This window comes from Neovison vison, chromosome 8, assembly GCF_020171115.1.
Source record: "Neovison vison isolate M4711 chromosome 8, ASM_NN_V1, whole genome shotgun sequence".
Classification (NCBI taxonomy): Eukaryota; Metazoa; Chordata; class Mammalia; order Carnivora; family Mustelidae; genus Neogale; species Neogale vison.
In genome coordinates, this window is record NC_058098.1 from 1,020,014 (window position 1) to 1,039,399 (window position 19,386).

At 64.1% G+C, this 19,386-nt stretch overlaps 1 protein-coding gene across 1 annotated transcript; it reads right to left on the reverse strand.

Annotated features, from left to right (window-relative positions):
• Positions 1-1,371: 1,371 nt before the first annotated feature.
• SLC17A9 (solute carrier family 17 member 9) lies at positions 1,372-14,109 on the reverse strand. The gene is made up of 13 exons (XM_044262694.1): positions 14,042-14,109; positions 9,130-9,327; positions 8,638-8,777; positions 7,198-7,297; positions 5,902-6,032; positions 5,335-5,431; positions 5,030-5,126; positions 4,355-4,442; positions 3,465-3,499; positions 3,023-3,138; positions 2,332-2,387; positions 2,160-2,189; positions 1,372-1,617 (listed from the first exon to the last, which is right to left on the reverse strand). Exons 1-13 carry the CDS (start codon positions 14,107-14,109, stop codon positions 1,454-1,456), a joined length of 1,320 nt encoding a protein of 439 aa, XP_044118629.1. The 3' UTR covers positions 1,372-1,453.
• Between the last annotated feature and the right edge of the window lie 5,277 nt (positions 14,110-19,386).

The following is a 19,386-nucleotide window of genomic DNA, read 5'->3' on the forward strand; positions in this document are numbered from 1 at the left end:
GGTGGAAGAGTCCGGAAACGGTTGGTGGGGACGGCTGTGCTAGGACCCTGCTCGTTCCGCGCCCGGGAACAAGGAGAGCCTAGCTACAGCATCCGAGGACCCGACCAGGCCGGGGGCGGGACTCTGGCCACGGGGAGTCTCTGGGGCTGGGCTCCGCCATCGCCCGCCAGGGTGGCTCGGTGAAACCTCCAACCAAGGACCGCGAAGGCTTTTGTGGAAAAGTAATATTCCTAGTGCAGCCCTGGTCAAAGCCACGGAGGCCAGAGTACAGTCTGAGAACCAAGAACCCTTCTTTCAGGTTCTTTCTGATCCAGCAGAGGGAGAAACAGGGAAAGACGCCTGCCATCCTTGTGGGGTGCTCCCCAGCCCTGCGGCCGGATTCTGGGGGCGCCGGCGGCAGGCAGCGGAACACGAGCCACCCCTCCCCTCTCCCCTGCTCACTCTCCTCCACCTGCCTGCAATCTCTGCAGGCTTCCTGGGCTGCGAGCCCAGCAAAGCTCTCCTCCTAGTGGTTATTCTTTAAAAAAAATAAGAAAGAGTAATAAAGTAACAGTCTTCCTCTTCCAGTTTAATAGCCATCATTTAAATAAGTCTGGGGTGATTCTTCCACGTTCTCAGTTTCTGTTTAATACGTATACATCTTGCAGGACCTATTCCTAATCCCCAAGGCGACCAGTTCCTCTGTTAGGAGAGAAGGACGATGCGGGAGGCTCCCTGGTCCCAGGGAGCGCCCTGGGTGGGAGAGGGACCCACAGTCCCCTTAGGCTGGCGTCAGGGGCTGCCAGGGAGGCAGAGCACTTCGCCAGCGCCAAGGACCCACAGGGGAGGCGGGGCGGGTCCCCAAAGATGGGCATCTAGTCCACGGCCCGCCCACTGAATCGGGGTCTCAGTCTGGCTTCCTGGAGAAGCACTGATGCCACAGCCACTAATGGCCTTCATGAGAACTGTGGTTCCCACCCATGGCTGGTTCCCCTGGGGACATGTGGTGATGCCAGGAGCCCATGCTGGTTGTCGTGAGTGGGGGGGGTCCCCTTGTAGTGGGGCCAGGTATGCAATCGCAGTGCACAGGACAGTCCCCTCCCCCCATGAAGAATGATCTGGCCTCACATGCCGGGGGTGGGGGGTGTCTAGGCCAGCGGTGCCCCAGCCCCTGCAGTGATGGGCAACCCTCCCACCGTCATGACCTTGGGGGCACGTGGATCTACATGGAACAGACTGTGTGTGTGACGACACAGCCACTACTAAAACTACTAATTTCTCTCCCCGCTGACCATCCACGAGCCCTGGGGGAGGGTGCGATCACCTCGCTGGAGAAACCGACGTTCCCCCCAGGGCTGCCCAGCTTGGCTCCTGCTCACCCTCCCTCTGCTTGCTCCGTCCCGAGCAGGAGGCTCGCAAACAGAGCCTGTCACCCAAGGGAGATGGCACTGAAGGAAACGTAGGGCAGGGGCAGCTAGAGGTCCTCGTGGGCAGGACTCAGGTCCACTCGCTGGGCCTCTCCAAACAGCAGGAACGTGCACAGCCCCAGGCTGCCGACGGCGGCCACCAGGTTGAACATGGACGTCCAGGAGCCTGTGGTCTCGAGGAGATAGCCCCCCAGGCACACGCCCACGACACCTGCAGCAGAGGGGGGCAGACCGGCCGAGCGCTCCAGGTGGTCCCGAGGGCAGGGCCGAGGAGCGCATCTGGTGCCGGAGCTCCAGGAGGAGAGGCCAGGGGCGGCCTGAGGGACAGAACCTGGACTCAGGGGTCCACACCACCAGGCCGAGGGAAGGCCGGCCTCCGAGGGTCTCAGAGGGCCAGAGACCTCATGGGCTGCCCAGGATAGTGCCCCCCCAACAGGTCCCTCTCCAGCCCCTATGGAGAACGAGCCCTGACATTGGCATCCAGACACTCAACCCCGCGAACCCTGGGCCTCAAGGATTTGACGCCCATCTGGGGGTCTCGTGGGGGCTGGGGTACGCCATCAGAAAAGCGAACACCGTGGAAAGTGGCTGGGTTCTCGCCCTGCCGGCTCCAGGGGCTGCGCCCTCCCCTCCCCACTGGTGTGGCACTGTGGGACCCTCAAGGGCACCGTGGCCACCCTGCAGGGCTGGGTACCCGAGGGGTGGGGAGACATGGGGGCGGGGCCACCAGGAGGCACCACACCTGCCTCTCACCTGCCAAGGCTCCAGCTGTGTTGGCCACACCTGTGAACAGGACAGAGGAGGTCACAGGAGGCCCCCCTACCCTGGGACGGTCCCTAGGGGCCCAGGGAGGGGTGAGGTTGGGTGAGGGATGCCTGTGGGGGAACAGTCACTTCCTATTCAAACATGGGCCAGGGGTTCTCACCAAACAGAAAGCCGGCACAGGATGGAGCCAGGTCCTGGATGTTGACTGAAATGCCACTACGGGAGAGAGGAAAGCAGTGACCACGGGACGGCCACCACTCCCCTACGCCCAGGGCTGCCCTCTGAGCGCCTGGAGCCTAGAAACTGCCAAGTGGGTCCTCAGACCTGAGCCCAGCCAGGGCCGGCCTGCCACGCTGGGGCACCGGGATTCGAGACCACACCAGGGCCACAGCCCCACTCAGGCCACCGTGCCCACCCTGCTGTCCCATTCCCACCGCGACACAGTGCAGGAGTCCACTCCCAGGATGAAAGGAACAACGGGAAGACAAGATAGTCACTTGCTATCTACTAATTTGAAAACCATTAAGCGGCTGATTGCTAAAACAATTTCCAGTGACATTTTCCTTGTCAAATGCTGGGCCTGCTGAGCACCTCAGGAGGGCCACTGAACCAGAGGAAAGGGGCCAGAGGGCGCTCCTCTCCAGCCCCTCCCCATCTGCAAATCTAGTTTTTCCCAATATCCTGGGTCCGCGCAAGCGTGATACGCGGAGAAACGTGGCCCTGTGGTTCGCTCTCAGGTGAGCCTGAGCCCCGTGTCTTCTCCCACGGACCCGGATGCCGGCGGCCCGGGATGCTGCCAGGTGCCCGTGGTCAGCATGGGACAGCTCTGGTGGGGGGTGCCCGGCACTTACCTGTGGTTAAAGGTCTGCAGGCCAATGGACGCAGATGCGAAGACCACAGACGTACAGAAGCTGGAGGTGTGACCCAAACACAGGGCAAACACGCTGGACAGCCCGAGGCCCATCACCTGCGGGAGAAGGGGGGTGGCAGGGCACAGGCCGTGGTGGACACTGGAAAGCCCCCCGCTCCTGGGGATGTGTGATGCGAGGCTCCGTGATAAGCCAGTCCCGCTGGTCAGACTCAGAGGGAGCAGCCCAGCCCGTGTGCCAGGCTCGGCGGCACAGAGAACCCACAAACACAGCTGGGAGAAGCGCTCAAGGCAGCCAAGCCAGCCCCCAGCACTGACCGAGGGCACCCTCCAAATGCCTTCTGGGTCGGGCAACTGGCGGTCAAACCCCTCGGGTCCCGGGAACAAACGGGTGTCCAAAGAGGCTCATCCCACCCCCTCTCTACCTGCATGAACTTCCGCACGGTGATGGTCCTGTAACCTGAGCAGGGGGAGACGGGGAGACGGTCCCGTCGGCCCATTTGTGCTGAGCCCCTGACGGCCCCTGCTGGGTCCCAGCCGGCGCGGCTGCAGAGAGGGGACAGGGCGGGAAGGGACAGGCCCTGGGCTCGAGGCGGGGCGTCCCTTGTTGTGCAGGAGGCGTGCGTACACACGTGAGCACGTACCTGCTCCCGGTGTCCTGTGTGCTCGGTGCACACGTGCGTGCACGTGTGCGTGAGTGTGTCTGTGCGTGCGGGTGCCGTGTGTGAGCGCGTGTGTTAGCCATGTGTGACCCCAGGTGCGGTGTGAGTGCGTGAGCGTATGTGTGTCCGTGTGCGAGCCCTGCACTGGGCGTGCCCCCGAGGACCCCCCAGGTCGCGGTGCAGCAGACGCTCGGAGGAAAGGCGGCTGGGACGGTCACCGACGTGCTTTCTGCACGGGTCTCCACAGCGTCTCCTCCTCTCACCGTGCGCGGACCGCACTTCGGTGACCAGGAAGGACTAACATCCAAGCGCGTCTGAGCTCTTCACCCTCGGGGGGTGCTCAAAGGGGCTCCGGGCCACACACACGGCCCACCCGACCTATGACCTCTGACCCCTTCAGATGACCTCTCCTCTTCTGAAGAAGCTCGGGGCCACATCCAGCCCCTGGGGAGAAGCGCCACGGCCACGGGACTCAGGTCCTCTCATGGCGCCCCCCTCCCCCAGGGAAACTGAGGCTGGGGTCTCATGCTGACAGGAGGTCCTCAGGAGCAAGGCCCCTTCCCATCCCTCTAGAACTCCCCAGGAGGGGTGCCTCCCGCCCCCCAAGTGTGGCAAAGCCCGGGCTGGTTCCCAGTGCCCCCCCCATGGCTCACCCTGACTGATAAGACGGTCAGACAGAAACCCGCTGAAGAGACTGGCAGGAATCGCCACCAGCCAAGGCACCACGTTGAAGACCCAACCCTGCAGGAGGAGGGAGGCCTCAGAGGGGACAGTTTGCACGGGCTGGGTGGCCGCCCAAGGCCACTGATGCCCAGGAAGTTTCTCCCCCACAGAGCCTGGGCCCCCGGGTGTGGGGGCCTCTTTGGCCCTGACAGTCCCCCCACTGGCCAAGCTCTAGGCCTACCAGCGCGGTCTCCCTGCAGGTCGAGCCTCCCCTAGGGCTCCCCACACCGTGAGCCGCTCAGTTGCAGGTACGGCCCACCTTGGGGGTCCTGGTCACCAGATGGGGAGCGTGGCTGGACAGCTGGGCTGGTGTATACCAGGCTGCCGGCAGGGGACAGCCCTGCCCACGTCCTGACCCCCGCTGGCCCACCCTCAGAAATGACCATCCACAGAACGGCTGCCGAGCTGTAGGGGCAGCGTTCGGGGTCCATCCCGGGAGCAAGGGCTGTGGCAGCAGGAAGCCACCCCGCCAGGCCCAGGCGCCGACCATAAGCCTGGCGGTGGACATCACGGGGCCATGAACCCGCATGCCGGAGCCGACCCCGAGTCCCAGCACTGGTCTGCGGCGCTCCCTGTCCCTGAGAATGCCGGCACGGCTCGCCCACCTTGGAGCCGGGGAACGTCTCCTGAAAGAAGGTGGGAAGCCAGGAGAGGAGGACGAAGAAGGAGGCGGCCGACGACAGCTGGGAGGAGATGGCTGCCCTGTGGACAGGTGCCGGGCTCAGCGTCCGTCTGTACCCCAGCCCTGCCCAAGGGGGGCTCTGGCGAGCATGGCCCCCCACGCGCCGCACAGGGCCCGGGCGTGGAGGTCAGGAGCCAGGGCTGGACCCACACCAGGGAACACCCAAGACCCACCACGCTCGACCCTATCCCGCCACACCCCCACATGCACTGTGGTCCCGAGGCTCACCAGACTGAAGGCTTCCGGAAGAGCTGTCTCCAGGGAACTTTGGTGTGCCTGGACATCGGCAGGCCTTGCGCCAAGATGCCCAAGGCCAGGATGAGGTCTGAGGGGAGCAGGGCATTTGCACATGAAAGATCCTCACCGTCAGGGCACAGCACCGCTTGCTGCCGACCGGCTCCTGCTGGGGGGGCAGCTCCCGCGGGCCCGGCCCGGGTGTGACCCCACCACGCCGTCCTCCCCGCACGCATCCTGGGTTGTCAGCATTTACCTTGGGGGCCCCACACTTGTGTGGACCCTCAGTCCTTCCCCTGCCCGCCGATCTCCCAAGCCCTGCTTCCTGCCACCCTCAGCCCAGCTGCCCCCCAGCTGCCCGTGCCTGAGGGGCGGCTGTCCCTGCGCGCCTGCACGGGCCTGAGAGTGGGCACTTTCCTCAGGCTCCAGGTGGGGCAAAGCCGCAGCTCAGGGTCCTGCGTCCAGCGGACGGTGAGCGGCTCCGGGAGGGGACGGGCACCGGGCCCCCGCCCCTCCCTGGGCAGCTGTGTTTGCTGGCACTCGCCCACCTGGCCACGGTACCTTTTCCATTCAGTAGGCACTTGTACACGTAACACACCCACAGCAGCGTGAGGCCACCCGAGAAGTAGAAGACACTCGGCCAGCCGTACCGGTCCAGGAGGAGGGAGCCCACGGCCCCTGTCAGCAGCATCCTAGAGGACAGACCGTGGTGTGGCCGTGACCCCAGGCTTCCCTCAGGCCAGGTGATGCCTCTGAGAAACCCCCGGCCCCCCGCCCCGTGGGACCTTGCCACCAGGGAAGCAGGCTCAGGAGGTCCCATCTGAGCATGTTTTGTGAGGGGTTTGGAGAATTTGGGGAGACTTCTGGATGCCTTGGACCCAGGGTCCCCGCACTGCTTTAATTCCTTGCTTCCCGCCCTTCAAGCCGGTCCCCCATGGTGGTGTGACTTCTAAACTAAAAAGGTGGCAGAGAAGAAGGGACGGTTTCGGGAACTCAGAGGAAACCCCTGTTGTCCATCTCACAGGCACACAGGCTGACATCCTGCGATTTCTAAACCCAGAAGCAGCACAACAGCCAGACGCCTGGCGGCTCCGGGGTTCCAGGCCCCCCCATGGGGCCGGCCCTCCCGCATGCCAGGCGTCTGCAGAGCTGCAGCCAGGACAGTTAAAGAGGGGACGGAGGAGGGAGAGCAGGGCCGGCAGGCACGGGGGTGCCTTCCCCTCAGCCCCTCCGTGGGCAGAGTCTCTCCGGGTGCCTCCCAGCCTGTGACACAGGCTCAGGCCCCCGCTGAGGCGGGGTTTAGGAAAACGGCACATCCTGCGTGGTACGTTAGCCCCAGGCAGCTTATCCAGAGTTCCCATGGCACGGGTGCCCTGGGTTTAATTTGGGTGGCTCCTGGCCCACCCGTAGCATCCCCTGGCCCTCTGATTTCCTGTCTCCATCCTGGGGGCAATGGCACCGGGGGCCTGAGCCCTGGGGCAGCGAGGCCCCGTCAGCACAATGATGTGGCCCTTCTCCCTGAGTGAGGCCTCCATGCGGGAGCACGGGCATGGCGTCAGGACCACGCCCTGTGCCCCCAGCGGACTGCACCCTCTCTCGCCACCCCCCCAGCACAGATGGAAGGAGCCTCAGTGGACTGGCCACTGCCCCGGCCCACGGGCCTCAAAGCCACGCCACTGGCCCAGGCGCCGGGGACCTGGCGCCTGGCCCCGAGAAGCACAAGGACGGCCGGTCTCCTGCAGCCCCGAACCAGCCTCCCACGTCACCCTGAGCTGCATATGTGCCCACGTGGCCTGTCCCTGCCTGGACCCCACGGGCACACCCTGGGTCGCCCGGGCTCCCTGGGCCGGGACTCACCCAAACTGGGAGCCGGCCCCCACGGTGCTGTAGGTGAACGCTCGCTCGCTCTCTCGCACCTTCTGGGACAGCAGGCTGGTCAGCGCCGGAAAGTACACGCCTGAAACGAGCGGGGAGCTGTGACCCCAAGAGTCACCGGGGTCCTGCGAGCGGGGCCAGCCAGGGTGGGAGCCAGGCTGGGACGAGTCGAGTTTGGGGTGTCCTTCTTGCGGACCTCACCCCCAAGGACCAGCAGGACTCAGCTAGACTCCCCGCATCCCGCATGGGAAACAGCCGCACCCACAGTCCGGCACCCACAGCCGGCCGGCAGCACACTCGCTGCGTGGGCCGTGGAAGCGACGTTGGGTCCCAGCTGGGGCTCCTATTGCCATCACCCTGACGCTGGCCCCAGGCCGCACCAGCCTGTGTCCTGGCATGGACACCCACTCATGCCCACGCACGCCCACGCTCACGTCCACACTCACGTGCATACTCGTGCCCACTCCCGTCCAAGGTGCACGCCCAGCCCTGTGCAGCCGCAGCGCCCCGTGTGACCCTGCCTTGCACACCCCAGGGCCATCGCCGTCGGGGGGGCAGGAAGGGAGCAGCTGAAGTTTCCTTACAACGTCCTGTGAGTCTACAATGATTTCAATCTGATTTTTATTTTGATTTTCAAAATCCGATTTTGTGGTTCCCTCTTCCACGCTTTTCTCTAAAAGTACCAGGAGGAACTAAGAGGCCAGCGGGTGAGACGGGACTTTGCCCTCCCGTCAGGGCCCCGCGCCCCCAGCCCCCCCCAAGTGCCAGTCGCCCAGAGCGATGGCTGCTCCTCAAGCCCCCGTACTGGGCCACAGACTGGCCACTGGGAAAGATGCGGACATGGCCTGAGCTGAGGGCCACCTGGCTGGGCACCCCGAGAGCCGGCTCCCGCAGGGGCTGATGCCAGTAAGCCAGGCTGCTGGTGCTGGTTAGCACACTGGGAGAGATGCTGGGGGGCTTGGCCCCGGGGGCAGCCTGTGCCCACGACACACGGACACTCAGCAAATCCCCACTGCGCCACAGGCCATGGTGGCGACAGATACCGCACATCAGGCTGGCTGCCGCCATGTCTCTGGAGCAGAGGAGGGCGTCTGATGTTAGAATGTGCCAGGCTGGGAAGTATCTCCAGGGCAGGCAAACCAGCTGGTGAGAGTCGCTGAGAGCGGGCGTCGGCCAGCGCGGTCTGCACTCCCGCTGCCCTCTCCAGGGCCGCGCAGCCAGGCCCGAAGCTCCGGCCACCCTATCAGCGGCCACACAGGGCCGTGGACATGCCTCCTCTGATCTAGGGCCCATCCCACATGGGAGCACTCGTGAGGACAGGCATGTGCACGCATGTGCACTCACACACGCATGTGGACAACACGTGCACCCGCTTTGCTCTCCCACGGCTGAGACCAGAGGGACGCTACGAGGCAGCCCTACCTTGGAGCAAGCCCGTGAGGATGCGCGAGAAGGTCATGAAGACCAGGTGTGCGCCGCTGAGGTGGGCGAGCAGCGGGGTGGCGGCGGTGAGGAAGCCCCAGGCGCAGGCGGACAGCAGGATGACCTTCTCCCCGCCGATCCTGCAGAAGGACAGGGGACAGTGACGGGAGTGCGGCGGCCAGACGGCCGGGCAGGCGGAGAAGATCCCACCTGCAGAAACCACGGCCAGAGCCTCCTCCTCTGCAGAGGAGGCCGACGGTAGGAGCGCAGGTCCAGCTTGTCCATCTGTCCCGACAAGCACCGCATTGGGCTGCCGGGGGCTCCTCAGGGTGCTGTGCACCTGCCCGCACCACCCTCCCGGCCTCCCCCGTGGAGCCCGGCTCTCCCAGCTCGTCTGTTGCTTGGTGGGTGGGCGGGCAGGTGCACATTCATTCTGCAGGAGCCCCAGCCCCAGGGCAGCCCCAAGCCCGCGTGGGGAGCAGCGCTGCTCACCGGTCCCCAAGGTGGCCGCCCACCACCTGCGTCAGGCAGTAGCCCCAAAAGAAGCTGCTGAGCACAATGCCCGCCTCCTTCTTGTTCCAGCCGAAGTCTTGGCTCATGGACACGGTGCACACGGGCACGCTGACGCGGGCGCAGTACAGCAGGCACGTGCCCAGCAGCAGCGTCGCCGTCCACGCCTGGCACTCGGGCCTGCGGGACAGAAGGGGCCGCGTCAGGCCTGGAGGAGCTGCACGGCCTCCTCCAAACACCCCCGCCCCCAGGTCTGCGGCTGAGCCTGCGATGGGCCTCTCACAGCAGCAGGGCCGGGAACGACCAGCCGGCCGGCAGCTCAGTAAGCCGCCCGGGGGGTGCTGGGGCTGAGGCCGAGGGAGGGCCTCCCACAGGGTGGGAGCGGGACCGTGGGTCCCCGGAGGGTGCCCGGGAAAGCGGTGTCTGCCCGGCAGAGGATCTCGGGCAGGGGACACGGCGCCTTCAGGGCAGTCGGCTCTTGGAGAACCTGGGCAGGGCGGAAGCAGCCCTGCCGGCGAGGGCAGGTGTCCACACAGCGATCATCCTTCAGAGTCCTGGCCCACGCTCCGTGACGGGCCCTGACGCCAGGCAAGTCAGAAACTGCCCCAGCCGGGAGCGGTGAGAACCCAATGGGGTCCCGGGACGTCAAAACAAACAGCAGGATCTCCACAAACGATGGGCTTTGGCTCCTAGTGCCATGTTGGCATTTGCTGACGGGACAAAGGCAGGACACGGACAGATGTGGCAGGAGGTGCCCTGGGCATAGGGACCCTGGGCCCTTCAGAGAGACTCTGGAAATCAAGAACCGTCCTCAGAGACAAAGCTGACTTTCTTCGACGAGAGAGGGAGGAGCCGTGGGAGCCATTCACGTGGGTGGGAGACGGGCAGGGTGCTGCGGCCGCCGGCGGTCCTGGGGTGGGGCTGGCAATGCCTCAGGCAGTGGGCGTGGCGCCAGGGGGCAGGCGGCGAGGGCGACAGACTGGCAGGGAGCTCAGCGGCCCCACCCGCACCAGACGTCCCCAGTAGGGCACGCGGGCAGGGGCCGGCCTCTCCCCCAGGAAGAACGGCCTCCTACGTCTGAGGGCACCTTCTCGCCGGCAGGTGGTGCCCAAGCCAGGGACCGGATTGATGGGCCTAATGAGACGTGTCTGTCACCCCACAGGCAGGCCCCAACCTGGCACAGGGCCCGCCTCTCCGGGGTAAGAGCTGGCCAGGGGCACGTCAAGGTGCCCCGCCCAGCAGGGTGGACAGCTGACCGTGGGAGTCGTTCTGGGGACTCAACGGGCAGTGCGAGTCTGCACCTGCCGTCCGTGGAGCGCACGGCTAGCCCGGGGGCACCACTGGTTGGGGTAGTGGACGGGCCTCTTGGAGCCTGTGTCCTCAAAGAAGAAGGGCTCACGCCCGTGACTTCTGCCCCTTGACAGGTCAGTAAACAGCAGAGTGACCAGCCCGTTCCTGATGTCCCAATAAGGAGCCGCTGCAACTGCCTGGGAGGGAGGTAAGGCCACCATGTCCACGTCCTCTGGCCGGCATGCCCAAGGGCGAGCAACCCCCTTGCAAACCACCATGTACTTTTCCATAGGAGGAGGAGGAGGCACTCCACCTGGCCAGGCCTGCGGCGGGACCATCCCTTCATGGCCGCTGCCCTCGAAGAGGCCACAGTCCCACCAGCAGACACAGCTGATGAGAGGTTTGCCAGGACCACGAGGGGGTTTGGGGTGAATGAGTCCGGTTCCAACAACCCGGCCTTCCGTCCCCCAGCAGCCCCATATCTGTAGGCCAGGCCCCGTCTGGGGCTGGTTTGGGAATTCCAGGTCCAACGCGCCGGCTGGCTCTCCAAGGGGCGTGCAGCGCAGTAGAGAACTCTGTAGGCAGAGGGGCTGGGGGTCCATCCACGTACACGGGGAAGAGGTGGGACCACAGATTTCAAGCTAGGTCTCGGTGTCCGAGGGGTGCCATGGGTGGGACTCTGGGGTACCCCTCTGCTGCCCTCTGCACTCACATATGAGTCCAGTGGGAAATAGGATCCTATGCTAAAGATACACCCAGTTCTGTTGATCCAGAAGCCAGACATCAGACCCTGCTTTGGCTAGGCTGGGGGAGGGCGCTCCACGGGGAAATGGGCCAGTGACCCCTCAACACCATGCCCCCCCTTCCTGGTTCTTAAGACCAAACCCGCCCTGTGAGCGGGTCCGTCCCCATGTGCCCATCCTGAGGGCAGCAGGCCTGTCGGGGACTTCTGAGCAAACAGCCCTGCTGGCCTACTAGGGAGGCCCAGAGGAACACAGTCCAAATGGCCCATTCGAGCCGGGCCAGCTGCTGGCCTGTGCCTAGCCGGCTGCCGCCCGGGGAGCCCCTGGGGTTGTGCCTGCCCCACGGCATTGCTGTGGCCTCCAGATGCCCCATCCCGGGTGACCCACGTGGGCCCACAGTATCCCTGTGCCTCCGCGCTCGGGCTCGCTGCCAGCATCCATGTGCCTGCCCGAGGGCACTAGGAGGACGCACGTGGGAGCAAAGCTTTCAACATCCCCTGACAGCCACCATCCGCAGGGGCCCACACAAAGGAGCTTTATTCCCTTCTGTGGTCAAAGCCATGGAGGGTCACCTGCCCACCTGGCCATCGGGAGCATCTTCCTGGTGAGCTCAAGAGCTCGCATGGGAAGTCCAGCTGGAAACACTGGGGGCGCCTGGGGTCTCAGTGGGTTAAAGCCTGTGCCTTCAGCTCAGGTCAAGACCCCAGGGTCCTGGGATCGAGCCCCACATCAGGCTCTCTGCTCGGTGAGGAGCCTGCTTCCTCCTCTCTCTGCCTGCCTCTCTGCCTACTTGTGATCTCTCTCTGTCAAGTAAATAAATAAAATCTTAAAAAAAAAAGAAAGAAGGAAACACCGGAAGGCCAGCTGAGGCTGACCCGCTCCGGAAGGGTGGCAGTCCCCTGGCCTCCTCCTGACCAGAGCATGCCAAGAAAGGCTCCTCAGCGTGCAGACCACCAGTGTGCTGTGAGCCTGCGTGGGGCCAGGTGCTGCGGGTTCCTCCCTGGGCCCTGGAGGCCCCCTGGCACTGCCAGTGAGGCGGGTGAAGTGACTTCCTCTACAGCTGGTGGGGACACAGAACGAGCAAGTCTGGCTAGAGGCGGCGACTCGACTAGGACAGCTGCCTGAGGGCTGGTGAGCACGCCAGGCCCAGACTCCTTGATCTTGCGGAGGGCTGTCTGGGAACACAGAGGCTACGGCAGGACGGTCAGGAAAGCTCCATCCTGCTCACTCTGCCCGGTCCTGGGCCTCAGGTCCATGCCCCGAGCTCAGCAGAATGCTTCCTATGAACCTTCTAGAACCTTGTGCTTTCTGCCAATGGCCCCTGTGCATAAGAAGCATCCACGGCTGAGCAAATGCGTGGCCACGTGGCTCCTTGATTCAGAAAAGGGAACTGTGCTCGCACTGCAGGCCTGGAGAGCACACACAGGTCCGGGGCCACCGGCTGCCCCCACCCCAGCGACACGGCTGGTGAGTGGCAGCCCAGCTTCCCAGGGCCACAAGAGCAGATGCAAGGTTGTCAACACCGAGGGCACGCCACGTCGGCTGCAATAAACTGCCACACTTCCTGTGACTGACAGAACTGTCCACTCAGGGGCGGGGGTGGGGATGACCTCGTCCCAGCAGAGCTCAGGTCCATCCAGGACCCCCCAGACCCCTCCGGACCTGCTGCCTCACCTGCCAAGGGCCGGGGGAGCTGCAGGTGCTCCCTCCTGAGCCACAGAGGGTAGAAGTTAAGGGAAGGCCAGGCAGAGCCACGGAAACCGAACCCAAGAGGGAAGTTTGCGAGACATGCTGTAGCCACAGCCACACACTCTGCCCACACGGCCGTGAAGCCCGGATCGGCACCTCCATAACCAGACAGCGGGGAGGGAAGACAAGAGCACGGCAGGCCACAGGGCACTCTTGGCCCCGGCCGTACCCCTGAGCGCAGCGCCCTGTCCCGGATGCTTGGCAGGAGACCCGGCCCTTCTCCATACCTCGTCCTGCAGGAAACTTCCAGCTTCTGTGGGCCACTTCGCAATGCTGGCCTCTCTCCAACTTCCCCACTAGCTTTGCCCTTATCTTGCCCCAGCCTCGGGGGGGTGGGGGGGCTTCCCCTTAGAGGTTTCCTGCAAGCCTGGGCCTGGACGCAGGGGCAGGGGGCAGGAACCAGCCGTCGCCCTGCAGGGAGCAGGCTCCCCGGGCACTCAGAGCTGGAGGTGGACTGGCCTTGGGATCCCAGGGCCCAATTTTGGATCCAGCGTCCAGCTGGCTGGCCTGAGGGACCGTGGTCCACAGAACTAGAGCAAGGGCTGAGGCATGTGGTCTGGGGGTCCCTCCTCAGAGGGACCCTTGTGTGTCTTCCTGCCCTGGGGACTTCTGCACGTGGCAGTGGACGTGGACACAGAATATGAAAAGGAGTGGGCAGTCGGCCTGGGCCCCGTCCATGGAGACCACAGCACACAGCTGGCAGGTGGAGGCAGGACTCCCCCACCCCCCACCCACAGGCTCCCCAGCTGCTCTGCCGCGTGACCCTGTACCACTCTCCCGGCCCTCAGCCTAGAAATCCGTGTGGTCCTACCTGGCAGGGTCAGTCCTAGGACTCCCAGCCGTGCCTGTGAGCTGGCTCTCCACCATCTAGGGTAACACCCCCTGCCCCCAGGCAGGCCTCCTGCAATTCCTCCTGCCTGCGCAACCCCAGGACCCTGGAGGCCTGCAGAGGGCTCAAGGGGCACTCGCTGGCCCTGGGACTGGATGCAAGGGAGGAGGATCCCGGATTGGGTCTGGGTAGTGCACGGCCTCAGGGCTTGGAGTGGTGGCCTCGGCCCCTCCCCAAGCCACCACGCTCCCCCCACGCCCCCCAACCCACACCTTGGCCCCACCTGGACCACTGGGTGTTCTGGGCCCCGTCCCCGCGGGCCTCCTCCAGCGGCAGCGGCTGCGGCTGCATCGGGGGCGGCCGTCCGCGGGCACAGGGCTTAGCGCGTCCAGATTGGGCTCCCGCCGGCGACCCACACGGGCAGCACCGCCCAAGGCCACGTGTCAGTCCAGCAGCGCTTCCGTCTGGCGCTCCTAGGACGCGTCGCCACCGACGGCCACCGCGAAGGGCGGGCAGGCGGGTGGGGCGGAGCACACGCCTCGTCCCCGCCCCATCCCCCCCGCCCCGCGCTCTGCAGGCTGCTGTCAGGATCCACCTCCCTGCTGCTCCTGGGGGCACCGGCACCGGCACAGGCAGACTGGGAGGGCGCGGGGTTCCCTGCCGCAGGCTGGACAGACCGGGCTAGTGGGACTGTGCAGGGCTGGGCTGGGTGGTCCTGGCACAGGGCATTTTGACTTTGACCTTGGACGCCTGCCGTGAATTGGGGGATGGTGGTGGTCCCCCACCCCCACCCTGCCTGTCACAGGGCTGTGCGCATTGGGACCGTCTTCATGCAGCACAAGGACAGTTCAGTCAGGAGTAGCCAACTGTCGACGTGGACCTGTGGAGGTGGGCTCCAGCCTCGTCACCCTGGGCCAGTCTGTGCCGGGCGGCCGAGGGCCGGCGCCCACAACAGGCGCTGCAGAAGGGTCGGAGCTCCCCGCAGAGGTGTGTGGAGCGCGCAGGCTCTGCCAGGCCCCAAGCAGGCCCCTCAGACCTCCCTCGCAGGGGGCTTCACGTGTCCACAGGAAGGACCCAGCCAGCATCACGCACACCGCGACCCAAGGGCAAGGAGCAGACTCCGGGCGCACCGCGCGGCTGCCTCCCCCCGCCCCCCAGCCCACCCACCTCGCGGCAGCCTGGCCAATCTTGCCAAGGCTTCTTGCTGCCCTGAGAATCAAACCTGGGAGAGCCCCGCAGCACAGGGCCCCCCTTCCCCACCCTCCAGCCCCAGGGGCTGATTCCCACCCGCCCCAGCCCGCACAGCCAGCCCCACTGGGATGGAGGGGACCGGCCGGGCCTCCGCTGTGCCCCCTCCTCCATGTGCGCAGGAACCAAAGGAGGCGGAAGCTATCTTCTGAGCAGAATTAACAGCGGTAGAGGGAAACGAGGGCAACAGACTGTGTAATTTCACTGGAAACCAGAAAGACGAACTTTATGATAATAAATGAATTTAATGCAATATAGGTTCTACACGTGGAATTCTTGAAGGTTCTGGAACAGATCATTCTCTTCAAAGTGCTGGTGAGTTCAGTACGTGAGTCTTGAAAACAGCGCTGTGCAACACGTTTCACACTAAAAATACGCCTGGACACCCAGAGATTACAGACTCGCTAACCCATGACTCTGGAGCCGTGCAGGGACCAGCACTGCCCCCTCCCCCTGGGTCTGGGTGCTTCTGCTGCCTGCCCCTCCCAGCCCCCCGGGGTCCCCGGGGCCTAGCCGGGGAGTCCTCCATGGTCCTCCAGCTTGCTTCCCTTCCAAAAGCCAGTTGGGGGAGGCCAGCCGCGTGATGCCTCGGTCTGGGCGAGCAGTCTGTCACAGCGTGGCAGGGAGGGATGTCACAGCCAGGCAGCGCTCCAACACCGGAGTCCAGCAGTCCCAGGAGCAGGGGCCAGCGGCAGCCTCGTCTCCTCACCCCCAGCTCCAGATGGGAGGCGCAGCCCCACAGCACGCAGCACACGGCACGCACGCTAGCCTAGGCTGCGTCCACAGCTGGGCAGGGGGCCGGCGGTGTGACCTGCTTCAGGACGTGCGGATAAAGCCACTGCCCCCGGTTCTCACTCCTTCTGCCAAAGGTTGTGGTTGGAGCGGAGTGCAGAGGAGTCCGGAAGACATTCTGTGCCACGGTCAAAGTGAGCCCATCCCCCTGGCCTTCTAGCCGGGGCCTTCCTGACCACACAGAGGTGTCTCCGCCCCACCACATCGACCCCGCAACGAGAAAGACCTCTGGCCCACAGCATCAGGGATGCGACGACCAGCTCACCCAGACCGCCCCTCCCCGGCCGCCAAGGCCCTCGGGCCGCTGGAGCTGGGGCCTAGTGTCCTGCGGCGGCCGAGCGGCTCAGGACCCCCCCAGGGCACAGAGTCCGCAGAGCCACAGATGCCCAAGGCCCACGCCAACCCTGTCTCTACATCCACGGACGTCAATCACGACGAGGACGGGAAGAGAGCCTCGACGGCGTCTGGGAATTAAGGCACATCATCCACGACAGACGGGCTTCATGTGCCAGGGACTGCGGTGCCAGCCAAACACCGCAGACGGTGTCGAGCGCAACCCACGCGCTCAGCGCTCCACGTGGGGACGCTCTCAGAACCGCGGCACGGCCTCCTGCAAGGAGGGGCAGGCTGGCGTGAAGAAGGCCTCAGACGCCATCGCCACCTGGGGAAGAGCGATGGGGAGGCTTGTTCTCCCCGCTCCAATGTCCATGCACCCGTGGGGGCCGCAGTCCATGATGCCGCTGCTCTGGCAGGAGGCACCTCGCTTCTGCACTCACTAGAAGGCACTGGAAAGCGGCCACTCCGCGTCTCTGCCAAGCGTCCCACAACTGCCTTCACGCGAGGCGCTGACAACCCCGCTGCCCGCGGCACAGGCCCTATGGGGAGAAGGGCCCTGGCGCTCACCGTGTAGCTCCTGTACTCTGAACGTCTGGAAAGATCCAGGAGTATTAAAAAAAAATAACGTCTCAGGTTAAAATCATGCGGTAGTGGCCCCAATCGATTTCCTTCACAAAAATGGAAGTTCAGGACCACCCTCTGAAGAACAGACGGCACACGGCACACGGCACACGCACAGCCATGCACACGCGCCCCCGGATGGTGCTGGTCAGAGGGGACGGAACAGCAGAGCCTCCAGGTGAGCGAGGCCGAAGCTTCCTCCTGCCGGCTCTCGCGGACGGGCTCCCAGAGGACCGTGTGTCGCACTGAGTTCCTTATTCTTATTAGAGTATCCCCAAAACCCGGAAAACCCCAAAAGACCTTCCAGGCAACCACTCTGAGAAAAACATAAGCAGTTGACCACGAACTTAAGAAGAGGCACCAAAAGCAACCTACTCTGCGTTCTCAGAAGACGCTGTGACGGGCACACGTGCCCTCAGGGGCAACGCGGAATCGGAACCAGGGGCGCACGGAGGCTCGCGGCTGGCCATGGAGGGACACCAAAGTCACATGACTGACACAGACAATATAATTTACTCTTAAATGCGAAAAAGCAACACATTTCTGAAACAGAAACATACCCGCTATAGAAACGAAGTGCGTGGTTTCCAAATAACACATCAAAATGCCACACCACGGGGCTTCTGAGGCCAGACAGCCTGGCCCCCGACGACCCACTGTGCTCGCATCTCGGGGGCAGGCCCGCCGGCCTGCCGGTCCCGGTCTGGCCTCCCGCTCATGCTGGGAAGGCCCAGTAACTCCCAGAAGCGGGTCCTGCCTCGCTCCCCCAAAGACACCACTGACTTGAACGTAAAACGTGCAGTTCTTTCTGAGCCCCCGGCTCCGCCTGTCCCCCAAACCGACACTGTCCCAGGACACAGACCTCACGCTGCCTGACGAAGACTGTCCCCAGGAAGCACCCTGACTGCAGGAAGAGCTGCCTCCTCGCTCCCGACGCCGCACACACAGGGTCTTCAGTCAATCCTGAAGACCAGTCCCGAGACACATCTGCCTTTTCTAGAACCTGGAAACCTTAATCCAAACGTCCAAGTACATTAGCTCTCACTGGGTTTACAAGAATCCCAACGCCTCGTCAAGACTCCAGAAGGGGGCGGTTCCTCACACAGCTTCACGATGTCGGGAACGCAGAGTACCAGGGTATTCTCAAATTTTATTTATTTCAAGGCACTTTCCACAAGAAAATGTAAAAAGAATAAACAATGTAAAACATCACATTTTAATAAACACAACAGCAAGATCCAAAGGAGATAAAGAAAAATTAAATTCCACTTCAAGTTCATTATCTCAAAATGGCTTAATGTCGTCTGCCTGAAGACAGAGAGACGGCAAACGGCGGCAAACAGGAAAAGCCCGCAAAGCCGCTCCTGCAGAGCAGGTTCCCAGCCAGGGACGGCACAGGAGGCAGGAAGCGCAGGCCCGCAGGGGCACAGCCAGGGGTCCCGGCCGCACCACACCCGGCCCGCACTGGCGGCAGTGCCTGCTCGCGACGCCACACGTGGCCCCGACAGGTGACCGCGCGCCAGCAAACTGTCCCACGCCGCTCACCCGCGCTTCCTGCACGTGACAAAGCCCGGGCCCTGCTGGCTCCTGGGTGGCTCCCGCATACAGCACGTCCCGTCAGCACGCACCTCACACCCTCTGATGAAGAACGGGTCAGGTGATCACGTGATTGATCACATGTAAATCAAGCTCGTAAATGACCTCACATACACGACCAGAAACACGCGGAGTCCTCCGGTGCTTTTCGAACGCAGGCTCCCGCACACCTCTCTGCTGCTGTGTCTTCCAGCTTCTGCGCTACGTGATGGTTTGCTGCCCGAAGATCCAAACCTCAGCTCTAACTTACCATGCTCAGGCCTCAGAGGAAACAGCCCCCAAAAAGGTCCCATTTGGAGAGGACTGCAGGGACAGAGCAGAAGCACGTCCTCTCCCTGGCGTCAAGAAGACCGCCCTCCAGCCTCACAAAACCACAGGGCAGAAGGGCAGTCAGAGGCCAGGACAGCCCCCTGAGCCCACACCATCTTGCCTCTGCGTCACTGACCCCCCAGGGCAGCCGACCCTGCCCAAGGCTCCTGCCCACTGGAGGAAACCACTGCTCCCCGAGCACGGCAGGAGAGGAGCCGACCGACATCACTTCACGCCACCACCCAGAGTTGCAGGCACACGGGGACAGGGCCCAGCCACCACCTGACCTACAGGAGCACCCACAAGCCTGCCCAACCTCGCCAGACACAAGAACATGTGCCCGGCAATTCAGCTGCCATGGGCATCTCCCTCCGTGAAGCCACAGGTGCCGGACCCCATCCCAGCACAAGGATCTACCCAGTGAGGACAGAGTCCTAGCCGCCACGGCCGCCGGGAGCCCCCACCAGGGGACGTGCACTCCTGGGCACCGTCACCACTACCTCCACGAGACACAGCTCTGTAACCATCGCCCCACAGAATCCGTGGCCAGTGACACCTTGCAGTGAGGCCACACACATGTTCGCATCCAAGTCACAAGGGCCCCAGCACCTGCCCCAGTGGTGGGACCGGGGAGAGCGCAGAATCAGGACACCTGGGAGCTCACAAACACCGCGAGACCGCAAGCGCACACCGAGCCGCTGTGGTGCCAGCTTCCCAAGGTGAGCA

Bases quoted from the DNA above. Each gene is read 5' to 3' on its own strand.
- SLC17A9 (XM_044262694.1), bottom strand. From the start codon at position 14,109: ATGCAGCCGCAGCCGCTGCCGCTGGAGGAGGCCCGCGGGGACGGGGCC. The intron at 6,033-7,197 runs GTGAGTCCCGGC...TCTGTCCTCTAG, and splicing joins GGGGCCGGCTCCCAGTTTGG to GATGCTGCTGACAGGGGCCG. The intron at 3,139-3,464 runs GTAGAGAGGGGG...CTTCTCCCGCAG, and splicing joins CCGTGCGGAAGTTCATGCAG to GTGATGGGCCTCGGGCTGTC.